Source organism: Gobio gobio, assembly GCF_949357685.1.
Source record: "Gobio gobio genome assembly, chromosome: 2".
Classification (NCBI taxonomy): domain Eukaryota; kingdom Metazoa; phylum Chordata; class Actinopteri; order Cypriniformes; family Gobionidae; genus Gobio; species Gobio gobio.
This window is the reverse complement of record NC_137098.1, coordinates 51,203,380-51,217,748: the sequence shown is the minus strand read 5'-3', so window position 1 is coordinate 51,217,748 and position 14,369 is coordinate 51,203,380. Positions and strand designations below refer to the sequence as shown.

General features: G+C 36.6%; 3 protein-coding genes across 3 annotated transcripts; all 3 read right to left on the bottom strand.

Moving 5' to 3' along the window:
- Positions 1–447: 447 nt before the first annotated feature.
- Positions 448–3,257, bottom strand: her8a (hairy-related 8a). Its single transcript, XM_079843647.1, has 4 exons — positions 3,032–3,257; positions 2,268–2,363; positions 2,076–2,148; positions 448–1,614 (listed from the first exon to the last, which is right to left on the bottom strand). The coding sequence occupies exons 1-4, from the start codon at positions 3,092–3,094 to the stop codon at positions 1,154–1,156; spliced, it is 693 nt and encodes a 230-aa protein (XP_079699773.1). The 5' UTR covers positions 3,095–3,257; the 3' UTR covers positions 448–1,153.
- Positions 3,258–5,082: 1,825 nt separating this feature from the next.
- On the bottom strand, positions 5,083–8,382 carry LOC307141406 (lysophosphatidic acid receptor 6). Its single transcript, XM_079841593.1, has 2 exons — positions 8,307–8,382; positions 5,083–7,105 (listed from the first exon to the last, which is right to left on the bottom strand). The coding sequence occupies exon 2, from the start codon at positions 7,071–7,073 to the stop codon at positions 6,117–6,119; it is 957 nt and encodes a 318-aa protein (XP_079697719.1). The 5' UTR covers positions 7,074–7,105; positions 8,307–8,382; the 3' UTR covers positions 5,083–6,116.
- Positions 8,383–8,971: 589 nt separating this feature from the next.
- On the bottom strand, positions 8,972–12,690 carry tm4sf21b (transmembrane 4 L six family member 21b; the record flags this gene model as incomplete). Its single annotated transcript, XM_079839321.1, has 5 exons — positions 8,972–9,076; positions 9,228–9,414; positions 9,632–9,768; positions 12,256–12,321; positions 12,499–12,690. 5 exons carry the CDS (start codon positions 12,688–12,690, stop codon positions 9,068–9,070), a joined length of 591 nt encoding a protein of 196 aa, XP_079695447.1. The 3' UTR covers positions 8,972–9,067.
- Positions 12,691–14,369: the final 1,679 nt, after the last annotated feature.

Genomic DNA, 14,369 nt, shown 5'->3' with positions numbered 1-14,369 from the left:
TTCAACAGAAGAAGAAAACTCATACAGGTTTTGAAAAACATAAGAGTGAGTAAATTATGACAGGATTTTCATTTTTGGGTGACCTATCCCATTAATTTGGTGAGTATGTCATTTAAAAGATCATTTGATTCTTTGATATTTTGTGGATCTTGAGCTCTTTTCTCTTTGCCACGCTAAATTTACAGTGTATTGAATGGAAATCAAAGTTACTGTGTATAATATGTAGTAGATACAGTTGTTCAAGTTCAAATGGCTGGCATAAGTAAAAACACAATGGGATGTGCAAGATATTGTAATTTGAATAAAATCATTTAGAAGTAAATGCCTGTGATGCTGTCTGTAAAAGTTAAAAACATCTACATTTTAACTATTTTTGTTTATCACTGGGATAAGAGACATATTGTGGGTGCAAGTGATTTAAATATTAGTAAAAAAAAAGCACATACAAACTGACCAGTGTCTTTTTATTTTATTTTAAAATCACCTTTATCATTATCATCATCATTTTCAAATGTTTTGAGAGTACAAAATCAATACACAGTCCTGATTTTTCATAAAAGGAAATCAGTTTTAACTGCTTCAATATGAGGTACTAGTCAGACTTCTCACTTCTTGTAATATACAAGGATGGAGTATTTTTCACAAATGATCTTGTCCATTCTACCCTTTCTGAGTCACTATTAGTGTTTTGCATTTAAGGTAGAGAAACATGCATAATTTCAACAAATCCCCTTTACTACATGTCAAATACACCACATCTAAAACCCAGCTAGTACAAATATCATTGTTAAAAAAAAGAAAGAAAGAAAACCAAAGTAAGGTAATCTAAACTTGCCCTATAAGTAGTCAAGACAGAAATACTAGTATATACAGTCAATGAGGGCAGCTTTGGTGTCATTTGTGATCATACCCTCAAAGCATGCACATAACATAATTTGCTTCCAAGCATGCAGTACAGTGCTTTAAATGATACCACACAACCCCAAGGGACTTTGTAACCCAATATGACGCACCCCTTTGAGTGGAAAGCACTACAACCTCTCAATAGATCAAATGTAATGGAAACTATTAGGTAGAAGAGGGCAGGCCAGGAAGGGCAAGGGGAGGGCAAAAAAAAGGGGGTGGGGGTGTGGATTCATTGGGCTAGATTCATTCACCAGGGCCTCCACATGGAAGGATCGGCCCCTGGAAAGAAAGGGGGAAGGGCCGATTGTTCGGGAGACTGAGGGGAAGGAGACCTGGGGGGAGAGGGCAGTTCTCGGGGTCTTTCTCTAATCAGAGGGACTCTGGGCGAGTGAGTGGGGCTGGAGGGTGGGGAAGGAGTTGGAGGGGTGTGCAGGTGGAGAGGGTGAGGCTGTAAGGAAGGCAGGTTTAGAGGGGAATGGGTTGGGGATGGAGGAAGTGGGCTCGGGGTGCCAACAGAACTTGTGCTACCAGTGTCAGTGCTGATATGGGGAAGAGATTTCAGCAAGTGGTTTAGCAGACGTGCACCCAGAGTCTTGTCCATCCCAGGGCAGCTCAGGAGCAGGTTGTGCACCTCATGCATGCACTGAATATACCCACTACTGTATCTTTGTCGAGACTCAAACCCAGTGCCTGGACTGTGATTTCCACCTAAAGAAATTATACATACAGAATAATGGGAGTGATTTTACATCATGTAATCATAATACACAAAGCACAAAACCCTGCACACAATTTCCTTTGAGAAAAAAATATTGCCTATTCAGAGGCAATAAAAACACAACAGTGCTCAGTGCATACCAACAAAAAAAAAATGCTAAGACAAATTATTTTCTGCTCTCAAATAATCAGTATTTACATCTAGATTATGCACCTGATCTTATCTATGGATCTTTTACCATACTTCTAAAACTGTATATAGAAGTCAAATGAAAAAACAAGGTGTATACTTCAATAATATAATTTATCTGATTTCTTTTTAATGTAAACAAGCATGAAATTCCCCTTAAAGATCAGTAGAGTTTGGTTATATGTTTGAAATAATATTAACTTAATATGTACGGGGGGGAAAGAAAAGTAGGCTACAATGGTTTTAGCACAGAAAGTCTAACCTGGTCCTCTTTGAAGGTTTTCCATGTGCTGAACTGTTATCTCAAGAACATCAGCCTTCTCCAATTTAGATTGCTGTGGGAAAAGTGCCATTTAAATTGATTTATTTTCATTTATAATGTATACATTTATTTAAAATTATTTAAACGATATAGGTGCAAAGAGATTTCAAATTGTTTATTTGGGTAACTTACATCCAAATTGTAGGCATCCACCATTATACCCTTCAGTTGCTCAAGGCTTGAGTTTATTCTCTCTCTGCGCCTTTTCTCTATCAAGGGTTTCCGCAGCTAAAATGATAAAAAAGCCGGTTAAGGGTGTATGAAATATTCATTAGACATCCTCAGGGGATTAATTCACTACAAATTTGACAATACAAGACCCACAATATACATGCCAACTCTGTAAGGTGCATGTCTGAAATATTCTCTGGACATCCCAAATTAGTTCATTATTATTTTATTTAAAACATAAACTACTATAAAAACTTGACTAAAGTTACGCAGTCATGACAGTTTAATAGTTATTTAAGATTCAATATTCAATCACTGTCAAACTCTTACAACAGTAGCCTACTACAACAAACAAATCAGAGCAAATCATTTAAAGGAGACTGCATGAGAAAAAGGAACAATTTCTTTTCAAGTATAATATTTAGATTTGCAAAATCTAATTGTTTTATTAAGCAGACCACTGCAATTAGGTCTTAAACTGTTTTCCTTAGAAATATTCACTATAGGTCTAAAATTAACAGAGAACACTAAGTCAAACAGCAGTCTGGAACATGTGCAAAAAGCCAACTTTTTAAAGTCTGTAAGATTTACTAAAAACGGCCTCATTTCACGTTCGCTTATTTAAACGCGTTCTACTTATATCCCCTATTGAACAAATGGATAAATAAGTTTGCCATAGTTTCGTACATCACGATACAACACAAACTGACGACAGTGTCACATACCTTTCGCTCTTCTTTTGCGTTGAAATTCTTCTCCGGGCCGTTGCCGATATTGGAGGCCGTCATTATCTGCACTTCTAGAAACTAGGCTAGTTAAGAAAATTTTTCGCTTTCCCACGACTATTTCTGAAAGTTTGCGGTGGCGTAGGCTTGCTAAAACTAGAAACTAAACAAGCTCACTTAACCTCGTTTAACATGTACTCAAACTCCCCTCAAACCTCCACCCACTGAAATTACCATGACAATACGTGGGTGCTTTTAGCTGCACAATTTCCCACAGTCTCGGGTTTGGCCTATTAAATAGAACGAATCCCACGTTCCACGCATAGTGCTGGTGCACTGAGATGAAGCACAGAGTTCAAAAGTTTGATTCAACAAGTGACTCACTTTCAGAAATAGTTACACGGATTTGACTCAACCAAAAAAGTGGCACTCAATTCATTTAGGGACACTAAAGTGAAAACTGATTTTTAGCACAATATGGATGCACCTGTGGTGGATGAATACACGACAGGAGTTTATTATCAGCCTACCGTTTAACCTGAGCGCATAGAGCACATAGGCAGGACTTTAAATGCATTATGTTGCATTTAAAAACACATTCTTATAGATGTTATTAATAATATGTAGGCCTATAAGCAAAAACAAGAATGGGGTATCCGCTACCCCAACAAAGACAGAGGATGGTAAAGGTTGGAGGAGGGTAACGCGTAACAATAGCAAAGAAATCTTAGTTTTTAAGTGTTTTCACAGTGGGAGCACTACTATTATCTCCCACCCCTTCCTCCACAACGCGCGACCCATCCCCTCTACCCCCTTCACCATTGTTATTTTCACCTACGGGACGGGCACACTCCACTGAAGCACGCCAAGATCTCTTTTTCTGCTGTTGTCCGGCCATAATGACCCAGAGTCAACGGAATAATAGACAGGGTGCCAAACCCCTAATGGCCATCTTAAACTCTTCAGCAGCCCAGAAAAAACACAGCGTCCACAGAAAGACTGATTCGATTAAACATGAAAATAGCTGTGCTTAATTGACAGTTCGCTGTCACCATAAGCTGTAACGTGTACAATTAAAAATGAATTAAGTTTATCAGTTTTAACAATGTTTGTTTGCTTGCGAACGGATATTTTGGGGGAATGAAATAGGCTAGCCTAGCTACAGTTTAAAAAAGTAACAATTTGCACCCTACAAAAAACATTTAAAATCAGTTTATTCAAAACGTCAAACCTTGGCTTTATGGCTCACGAAACCATTGAACACTCGTTTTCATATCTCTGCTACAAATTAGATTTTTCACAGCAACCCACATTTTGAATTTTGCAACATGAATTGTAGGCTATACTGGGCAGGTTTAGGCTATGTAGCTACTGTAGGCTAATGTTATTCCTGAATAATGCTTTCGTGTTTATAGTATCTTCTATTTGGAGAAATTAAGATTAGCCTATATGAGGATATCGACCTACAATAGCATAAATCAACAAACAAACAAAAAACGTGCTTATCGTGAATAGCCAATAATAGGGCATATATGCGAGCAATGGGTCGTTAATTAGGCCTACTACTCGACAGACAAATCCGTTCCATGATGAGACAGTTGGTAAATGTATGATTTAGCCCAGTGGTTCCCAACCACGTTCCTGGAGGACCCCCAACAGTGCACATTTTGGATGTGTCCTTTGTCTGACACACCCACATCAGGTCTTGGAGTAGCTACTAATGAGCTGATGACCTGAATCAGGTGTGTTTGATTGAGGAGACATGCAAAATGTGCACTGTTGGGGGTCCTCCAGGAACGTGGTTGGGAACCACTGATTTAGCCTACCACCAGGGGATGCTCAATTTACAACAATGACGTTAGAGGGAGTGCAAAATATGAATGCATTAGCAGATTAGCTGATAACATAACAATGCATTCAGAAAGTAGGCCTTTGTATGAGTATAGGTAGGCCTATAGCTCCCATGGACCACTTGGGTAAGTTAGACAATCACCCGTGCAGGACACTTTAAAATGCTTCATTATCAAGATCTTTATTTCTTTTTTCGGACTTACCCACTCTACAAGTACTAGGTTGTAGGTTGATTTGGGAGACTTTCCCCAGTCATCTCAACTGCAAAAAGTGTCCCAGTCACCCTGAATTCACATGCTGTTGCTTGTCCAATGAAATGTGCTTCTTTAAGTTTTGTTCCCCCTCTTTGATATCTCAAGAAGAACATCACATGGATGGGTAACACTTAATAATTAAAACTGCAAAAGAGAATATTTATCCCTTTTATTAACATATTTAGCCTACACATGAGAAGACTTGTCTTGTATTCAGAACAAGATATATACACCAGGTCAAACGGATGTGGTAGAAAGGGGGAAGGGTGTGGAAATGGGGAAGCAGGGTTTTGGTGGTTTTAAAACAATTTTTACAATACTAATATCAAAACTTTCTAAACAATTAAAGTTAAATTATATTCATATGTCCGTATATTATTTGATGGAAAGTAAAACAATTATTATTTTTTTTAAATACACACATACAAAATTATTATACTTTTTTACATTTGATATACAACAACAATAACACCACTACTGTTGCAGTACTACCTTACAACTGAAAGGCTATGAATTATTAACTAAATGTAGGAAGTTACAAATATGTAAATGTGGATATAATGCTCTAATATAACTAATGTTCACTGTAAATAATTATCTTAATTTGTCAATCATGTTTTCAGGGGGTTTCCATTGAAAGTTCTTTGTGAAAACACATTAGTGGTTCCACATCCAATTGAAGCAATTAATTTGTTTACTTTCTTAGAAATGAACATGTGTGAAAAACCAAGCTCTAAAAGGAGAGACTGTACAGAACACCTAATTTTGCACACACAGTGTGCATGCAGTCAGCAGCTCACCCAGAAGTGCAAAGACTTGTGGCTTCCTTTTTCTTCATTCTTCTAGTCATATGCGATTGATCTGATCTATCTCTTATCTACATGTTTCCTTCCTTTTAAAGCAGAAAGAACGGTCATGTACTCACTTCAAGAACAAGACCTGCATGAATGTTCATTTTCACCTCTGAGTTGAGGTGGTGCTTACGTTGTGAGCGGGGCACGTGAACGGTTATTTCCGTCTGAGCTGTGACTGTTAATTTGCCATATTTTGCGTACAACCCCAACATCCATCTTTCTTTGAAACGTCTCTGTTGTAAAGTAGTACGCCAGGGGGTCCAGCATTGCATTCAGACAAGCTACCATGAGGCTGTACTGGTAGGCCGTTAACAGTGAGGACGACACGGTCTCGGACTTATAAGGATAAAGTAGCACAAGCATAACGTGATACGGCAGAAAACAGAACAGAAAGATCGCCAAGTTAGTTATTATCATCCTTTTAATCCTTCCATGGTCTATTAGGTCACTGGTCTGGACAGCCGTGCTTTTGCTTATAGCCCGCACGAGCCCCCATGAGCTGAGAACCATAACGGTTAGTGGGATCCCAAACCCAATAATTAGTGTGGAAATGAGAGGAGCTGTCCGAGTGGCATAGTTAGGAAAATTTCCAAAACATGTGTTGTTGGTGTTGTTGGAATCGGGTGTCTTTATGAAATAGATCGGTAAGCTCGTTCCGAAAGTAAGGATCCAGATTCCCAGACACACGTACCCTGCTTTCTTGCGGCCCTCACGGATGCGAGAAGACAATGGGAAGCAGACTGCTACGCAACGGTCAAAGCTAATGCACGTGAGGAGGAAGATGCTGCCATACATGTTACTTAGCAGTATGAGACCGGTAAAATCACAGAATATCAGGTTCGGAACCTTCAAACCCCAGTGGTAATAGATCCGCACTGGAAGCGTACCAACCAGAAGAATATCAGCAAAGGCTAGATGAATCATGTACACGGTGGTGTGCGACCGTGATTTACAGTTGCGTAAAAAAATGACAAGTGCAGTGAGGTTGAGGATCAGTCCAAATATGAAGACCACTGAATACACGGTAACAAAAACCACATTCTGCTGGTCTTGTGTTAAAGTCGGACTTGTATGATTTGACATTGCTGATCTTAGGATTCACCTCCTTGACTAGCCTGTAATGACAGAGAAATAAAGGGTTGTGTAATGAAATGTTGCAACTATAACATGCTTTTCAACAGAGGTGGACAGTAGTGAAGTATTTTTACTTTACTCAAGTACATTTTTCAAGTAGGATATCGGTAGGCTACTTTATAAAATTGTTTTTCTTTGGAAAACTTTTACTTTTAGGCTACTACTTTTTACCTTTAATACTTAAGTACATAAAAAGAGTACAAGTAAGAAAGTACTAGATTTCTAATGAGTATTAAATTAAATTCAATATGAAATGTAATGCAGTAAAAAGTACAACATCATGCTTTGGAATGTTGTGAAGTAAAAGTTTCCCCAAAGAAAAACTCTTAAAATAAAGTACAGACACTTGAACATTAACTACTTCACTAAAGTACTTCACTACTGTCCGCCTCTGCTTATCAATCTCAAAAAGAAATTTGCACCAAGAAGGCATCTTGCTTTTTATTCATGCAGAAGTTCTTCAAAGTATTGCAAGTATTTCAGTAGCTTGCATCAGTAGGAAATTTCAAAAAGGGGTCTGAGAGTAAAACTGTCCTCCTACTCAAAGCGTTTAGAAACCAGTGTATATGGTCAACGTGTGTATTTTTAAAGGTTAAGTGACATGAACAATCTCATAAAGGGTACAATGTGCATCTCAGATCTTGCCAGAATTGTGCACAAGGGTTACGTGAGATAAAGAGTAAAAAATGAAAAACTCTAAACAATGCTGTTTTAATGCACATCCCTTGTTTTTACCGTGGAACAGGAGATGGGTTAACAAAATATCAAAGCTGTCAAATTCAGTTGCTATTTGGCTTGGTTTATTTAAATATTTATATCTACTGCTTGCACACTGAATTAAAACATTTAAACTAATATATATATATATACACACACACACACACACACACACACACACACAAGTTAATAAAAGTTTTGCAATACAACATTAAAAGTTTATGTATTTACAGACAACCATGTGGCAGAGAATTCAAATGCCATTAATACTAGAATATCTTTAAATTTTATAAATTATATTTACAATATTTCAGATGTCAGGGGGATTTTTGTATTGCATTTTATCGAACACATTTGATGTGAATAAATGGTTCCTTAAAACAGGCATTAGACAAAACTTAAAGCTTTCAAAGATTCCTTGTTACATGTGGAAAACGATTATGTGGATGACGCAATTACACTCACCGTTTTTGTTATGTAGACGAGAGTTTCTTCTGTTGGTACTGATGCTGATGAACCAAGACGGTTCTTATGTTGCAATCTCATCTCTCCTCGCCCCTTCACTTCAGGAAATGCGTATGCGGCAAGTGCTCGTCATTTCTGTCTTCTTTTTAACGTACCCTCTTGTGCAACATAAAACTACTACATAGCAAAAAACACTCCTCATCCAAAAACCACATTGAATTCCTCAGTAATAGGTCACATATAGTATCACAAAAAAGGGGGAAATGCAATAAATGAGCAAAACCTGCATGTTAAAAGCTTTATTTAAAATAAAATGTGTTAAACAACTCCTCAGTAATAGGTCACATTGATTATCAGAAAAAAAGAGAGAATTAGCCAAAACGTGTTAAACATTTTATTTAGAATAAAATGTGTTAAACATCTGCATACATTTAGATCAAAAAGGTCTGCCTGACATGAATGTTCACAAGAACCACCCAATCCTTCCTCCACTTTAATATAATTTATACGATTTCTAAATCTAAATATTTTACAAAATAAAATAAGAAAACACATTCAGCATATTTACATTTATAAAACAAATGAACCCATTAGATCCACATGAGTGATCAGTGAGTGTTTCCTGACACTTTTTCTCAGTCTGTTTTAAATTTTACACGTCCTTTGTTCCACATTTGCTAATGGTCACCGATTAGTACTGAGGGCAAGTGACTAGTAATAAATCTTGATCCTGTGTTATCTGGTCTGTTGTTTTTTGCACCTTATGCCACCTAAAGGAATAAAGCACACTATCAGTATTTTATAAGGTACCATGCTAAAACCATAAATCAATTAGATATTGCAAGACCATCAGTAAAAATGCAGTAAATAAATAATAGATTGACCTTTAGAAATCAAGTCGACTTTGTATAGAGTACATACCTCTTTTTGATTGCATGTACCACAGATGCAGCCAAAGAGGCCGTTGAACACCTGAAATCCACAGAGCAGCAGTTCTAAACAAGCAGCCACCAGCAGGGCGGTGAACAGGCCAATGTTAAACTCCACAACATTTTCTGGCTCTTTGCAAGTTTCCCAAATGTCAGGGTTTCCCAAGTAGCTTTCAGTGCTGCAAAATTAAATGAATAAATAAGAATAATAATAAAAAGAACAACAAAAAGACATAAAAACAGTAAAGCTCCACAAACATATTTTTGCATATTTCTGTGCCCAAAAAAGGTCCTATTTTAGTTGTCATGACCATTTTTTTTTTCTATGAGCTCTAGAATTGTTTTCTATAAATTTTTTGGAGTTCTGAAAAGGGGATGGACCATTCATTTTCACACCTGTTCTTGAATGGTCTGCTCCATTGATCATCTTCATCCAAGCAAACTGGTCCATTAATCAACGCAAACACAGCTATAACACCACTGTACAGGGCACCAGCAACACCAATTGCAGCAAAGATAATGGACAGGAACATCTATAATGGACAAAGAGAACACAACCAACGTAGGTCAGTTAAAGGTTCACTAAATGGAAAAATGTAAGCATAATCACTTAAAGGGATAGTTCAGCCCAAAATTTGTTGTCATCATTTACTCCCATGTTGTTCCAAGTTTCTTTCTTCGGTTGAGCACAAAATAAGAATGTTGGTAATCAGACAGTTGATGGTTGCCTTTGACTTCCATAGTAGAAAAAAATATTATGGAAGTCAAGGGCTACCGTCAAGCATCAACTGTCTGGTTACCACAAGCGGCAACCTCCCGCAGTTTCTCTTGAAGCCAATACGGAAGTGCCTCAAACTGCAATTTATCGACTGGCCGCTAGGGACAGGATCCAGAAGGGAGCAGAATCTCATTGAGCCCCATGTTAAAATGGTCAACTTTAGAGCAGAATAAAACATGTTTACAGCCTGGTACAAATTGTGCTTTTGGTCTATACGGCTCATTTTGCCCTTCATGACAACTGTGAGGGGGGTGAATTTTTTTATAGCTCATTCGTTTACATTATATAAAGCCTTAAAGTTCTGCATAATTAAGGGCGTGGCCACTTCGAGTGACTGGTGGATAGCCATTTATCTGCTGTCTGTTAGTCATCGCGTCACTTAAGCTCCGCCCACGTCCCGCCTTTTTGCCCATTTTCTGTTATCCGGGAGTGACGCGCGATGACGCGCTGCCAAGATGGCAACGGCCACCATTGCGCTTCAGAACGGCTCATCAGAATCCTATGGGTGACGTCACGGACACTACGTCCATATTTTTTTACAGTCTATGGGTTACCACCATTCTTCAAAATATCTTTTGTGTTCAACAGAAGAAAGAAACTCATACAGGTTTGGAACAGCATGAGGGTGAGTAGATGACAGAATTTTCATTTTTGGGTGAACTATCCCTTTAAGTATTTTGTTTATGTTGAAGAGATAGTTCACCGAAAAAAGAGAATTCTTCATGTACTCACTCTCATGTCATTCTAAACCTGTATGACTTTACTTTTTATGAAACACAAAAGATATTTAGAATGCTTTAACTGCTTTTTACCCATACAATGAAAGTCAGTGGGGTCCAAAACAACTTTGGACCCCAACGACTTCCATTGTATGGACAAAAAACAAACAATCAAAAAAAATGTGTGTGTGTTTCACAGGAGGAAAGTCATAGTACAAGTTTGGGACGACAAGTAAATGATGACAAAATGTTAAATTTTGGGTGAACTATCCCTTTAAAATTATAAATATTCACTTTTTTAGGTAAAGCTGACACACCTGCTGTCCTGCTTAGGCACTAATTCAATTAAAACCCATAAGAACCCACAGTGACACGGGTGTCACAAACACTGGTGATTATCTGGAAAGGTCTTTTTAAAGCAATATCCCTAAATTTCAACTCAGGAAGTCCCTAAGTGACACCCAGTTTCAGTCATGTGACAATTTGTGCAGTTTTTGTTGACATGGCAACATTTCCAAAATGGTGGCCTGTCTGGTTAGCACATGTTGCAGTGTGAGCAATTTTTTAATACGCTTGTTTTTGTTACTAAAGGTATGTTTCAACCCATGCAACAATTCTAACATTTTAATAACTTATCATAGATTACACTTAACCTGATTTTAATACATTTCTTAAACAAATTGATATAAAACAAGTTACGAAAATATTGTGGTAACATATATGTCACATCGGGCTGTTAACCTTAAAACAGTTGGTGGAATTTTGATGTTATGTATTTGTCATATTAAGAAAAATATTAATGAGCTGCTCAATTAATTTAGCAGATTCAAAAAAAAATTTAGTGTTAAATATTTTCTCTCTGTTTTATATAAGATCTGGGACTCAGAAAAATGTTAACAGCACTGTTTAATATAATTGAAATATTGATTGGTATTGATCTGCGCATGATCTGCACCAAATGCCAGGAAATCATGCATACTTGGGAAAATGACTAAATGACATACCATGGTGGCTGACAAAATGTTACGCAACTGTTTTCAGACTCTACTAGCATCTCTACATTTCACTGACAACAATTATTCTTAAAATCAGCAAGCAGGGGATAAGTATTGGAAGATCAGTCTATGGCTTGATATGTTTTTGTTAATCATTTTTTAATAATATGCATCATTTTGATAAATGTTGTGGAAAAGAAAAGAAACTGAAAAAAAATGCTATTTAGCAAAAAAATTATTAATTGTTTTTTTTTTAACTGAGAAATAAATGCCCAATGTGACATATATGTAACATAAAAAATGTATCAAACGCCCAATGTCACATATGTGTAACATTATAGATCTCTCACAAGGAGGGGTTGTATTTCAAAAACAACTGCAGAAACATGTTACAAGTGGTCCATTAAGCCTGTTTAATATGCCCCATAATTTTCCTAAAAGGATAAATTGGTCCGGGTTCTTATGGGTTAAAGTCAAGAGTTTAGTCCTAGAGAAATAAATCAAATATGTGACCCTAGCAGAACTCACCCCACAGCGGTTCGAACAACAGCCTTGTCTCCCAGTGCTGTGGATGTGAATCGCAGGAATCAATACCTAAAAGAGAAAAACAGTAGCCATATCAACATAAAATTATGTTAAAGAAGAGATATAGCCTACAATATATTCCAGAAACCTGGATGGATGCTCTCAGGTAAATAGTGCCAAGAAACTGGTCAGACAACACCAACAGAAATGTCCAGGGAAAACTCGAAAACAATGAGATTTCCTCACCAAGATACCTCCTCCAACAACGCCTCCCATGAATTTGATCTCATCTGTAAGACGGTAGAGCCCCTCTGCTTCCTGCTTGGAATAAATGGTTTGAAAATCAGGGAAAAACAGAAAAATGTTGCAGATGATGGACAGCAGTGCCAGCGGATAGAGGCTGATGCCAATAAATTTGGAGCACTTTCCTGTGCACATGATGTAAATATTCTTGTTTTGTTAAGGCCCAGAAATATTAAACAGATTTTAAGTGTATAAGCCTTTATTCTCGAGTGCTAAACTGATGAAAGGACCCATTATAAATACTCTATGTGACTAGACGAACACACCTATCGGACGTCAGGTACTGATGTCACATCTTTATCATATATTAGTTTCCATAAAAATGGCTGTACTTTGAATAGCCAGCGTCACTCTTTCAAAAACAGTCATTTTGTTAAATGTAGAAACATACTGAATGATGGGTATTAGACAGAAAACTGTGATTCACACAAAGGAGGCTTTTGTTGTTGCTAACCAATTATCCATATAAAGTAATAGGTAACACTTTACAATAAGGTTTTAATTAGTTAACATTAGTTAACTACTTCAGTTGACATGAACTAAGAATTATTCTATAGCATTTATTAATCTTAGTTTATGTTTATTTTAACATTTACTAATACATTCCTAAAATCAAATGTATTGGTCACACTTTACATAAGGTGGTCTTTAGCTACTATGTACTTAAATCAAGAAATATGTGCAATGTACTTATTGGGTTCATGTTGTATTGCAAAACTTTGCTGCTACTGAGGTGGAATATGGGCAAGGTTATGGACAGGTCTGGTGATATGGGTAGGTTTAAGGGTGGGTTAAGAGGTAAGTGAAAGGTCAACAGTGTAATTATACTGTAAAAAAGTGGCTGCCTTAAATTTGTAAGTTAAATTAACTTAAATTAAAAATGGAATGTTGTATAACTTATAAAATAAAGTTATTTATCTTTAACTTATTTTGATGAGTTAAAGCAATGTAAAAACATATGTTGTCATGACTTATTGATCATATACTTTTTTACAGTGATGTAATTACTGAGATGTAATTAAATGCAGGCTTTATTTTTATTATAAGTACAATGTAAAAACATGTATGAACACAATAAGAGCATGATTCATTTAAATGTTAGTACATAAAGGCCCGGTTTCACAGACATGGCTTAGACTAAGCCAGGATTTGTCCTTAGTTCAATTAGGGCATTTAATTAGTGTTTATAAACATGCCTTGGAAAAAATAACATTACTGGTGAGCATCTTGAGACAAAACGCATATTTTAAGATTATATAGATTTATTTTAAGATTATATTATTAAGATTATTATATATTTGTCAGTGCATATTTGTCAGTGCAAGTTCCTTTTAGTTAAAACAGCTAAAACATATGTTTTGCTCATTTATTACATTTCCCCCTTTTTTTGTGATACTATATGTGATGTGACCTATTACTGAGGAATTCAATGTGGTTTTTGGATGAGTGTTTTTTTCTATGTAGTAGTTTTATGTTGCACAAGAGGGTAGGCTACGTTAAAAAGAAGACAGAAATGACGAGCACTTGCCGCATACGCATTTTAGTCTGTGAAACCGGGGAAAAGACACCTATTATAAAGTGGGACCGTTGTATTTGTTAATAGTACAGCAATTAATACACTGTGTGTGAACTAACATGAACAACTGGATTTTTTTTTAACGAACATTAACAAAGATTAATAAATACTGTAACATTGTTCATCATGTTAGTTAAATTAACTAATGTTAACAAATGAGATCTTATTGCAAAGTTTTACCAAGTAATATAATAGGTGCAGCGCTTGCAACAATATCTATTATCATATGACATTTATA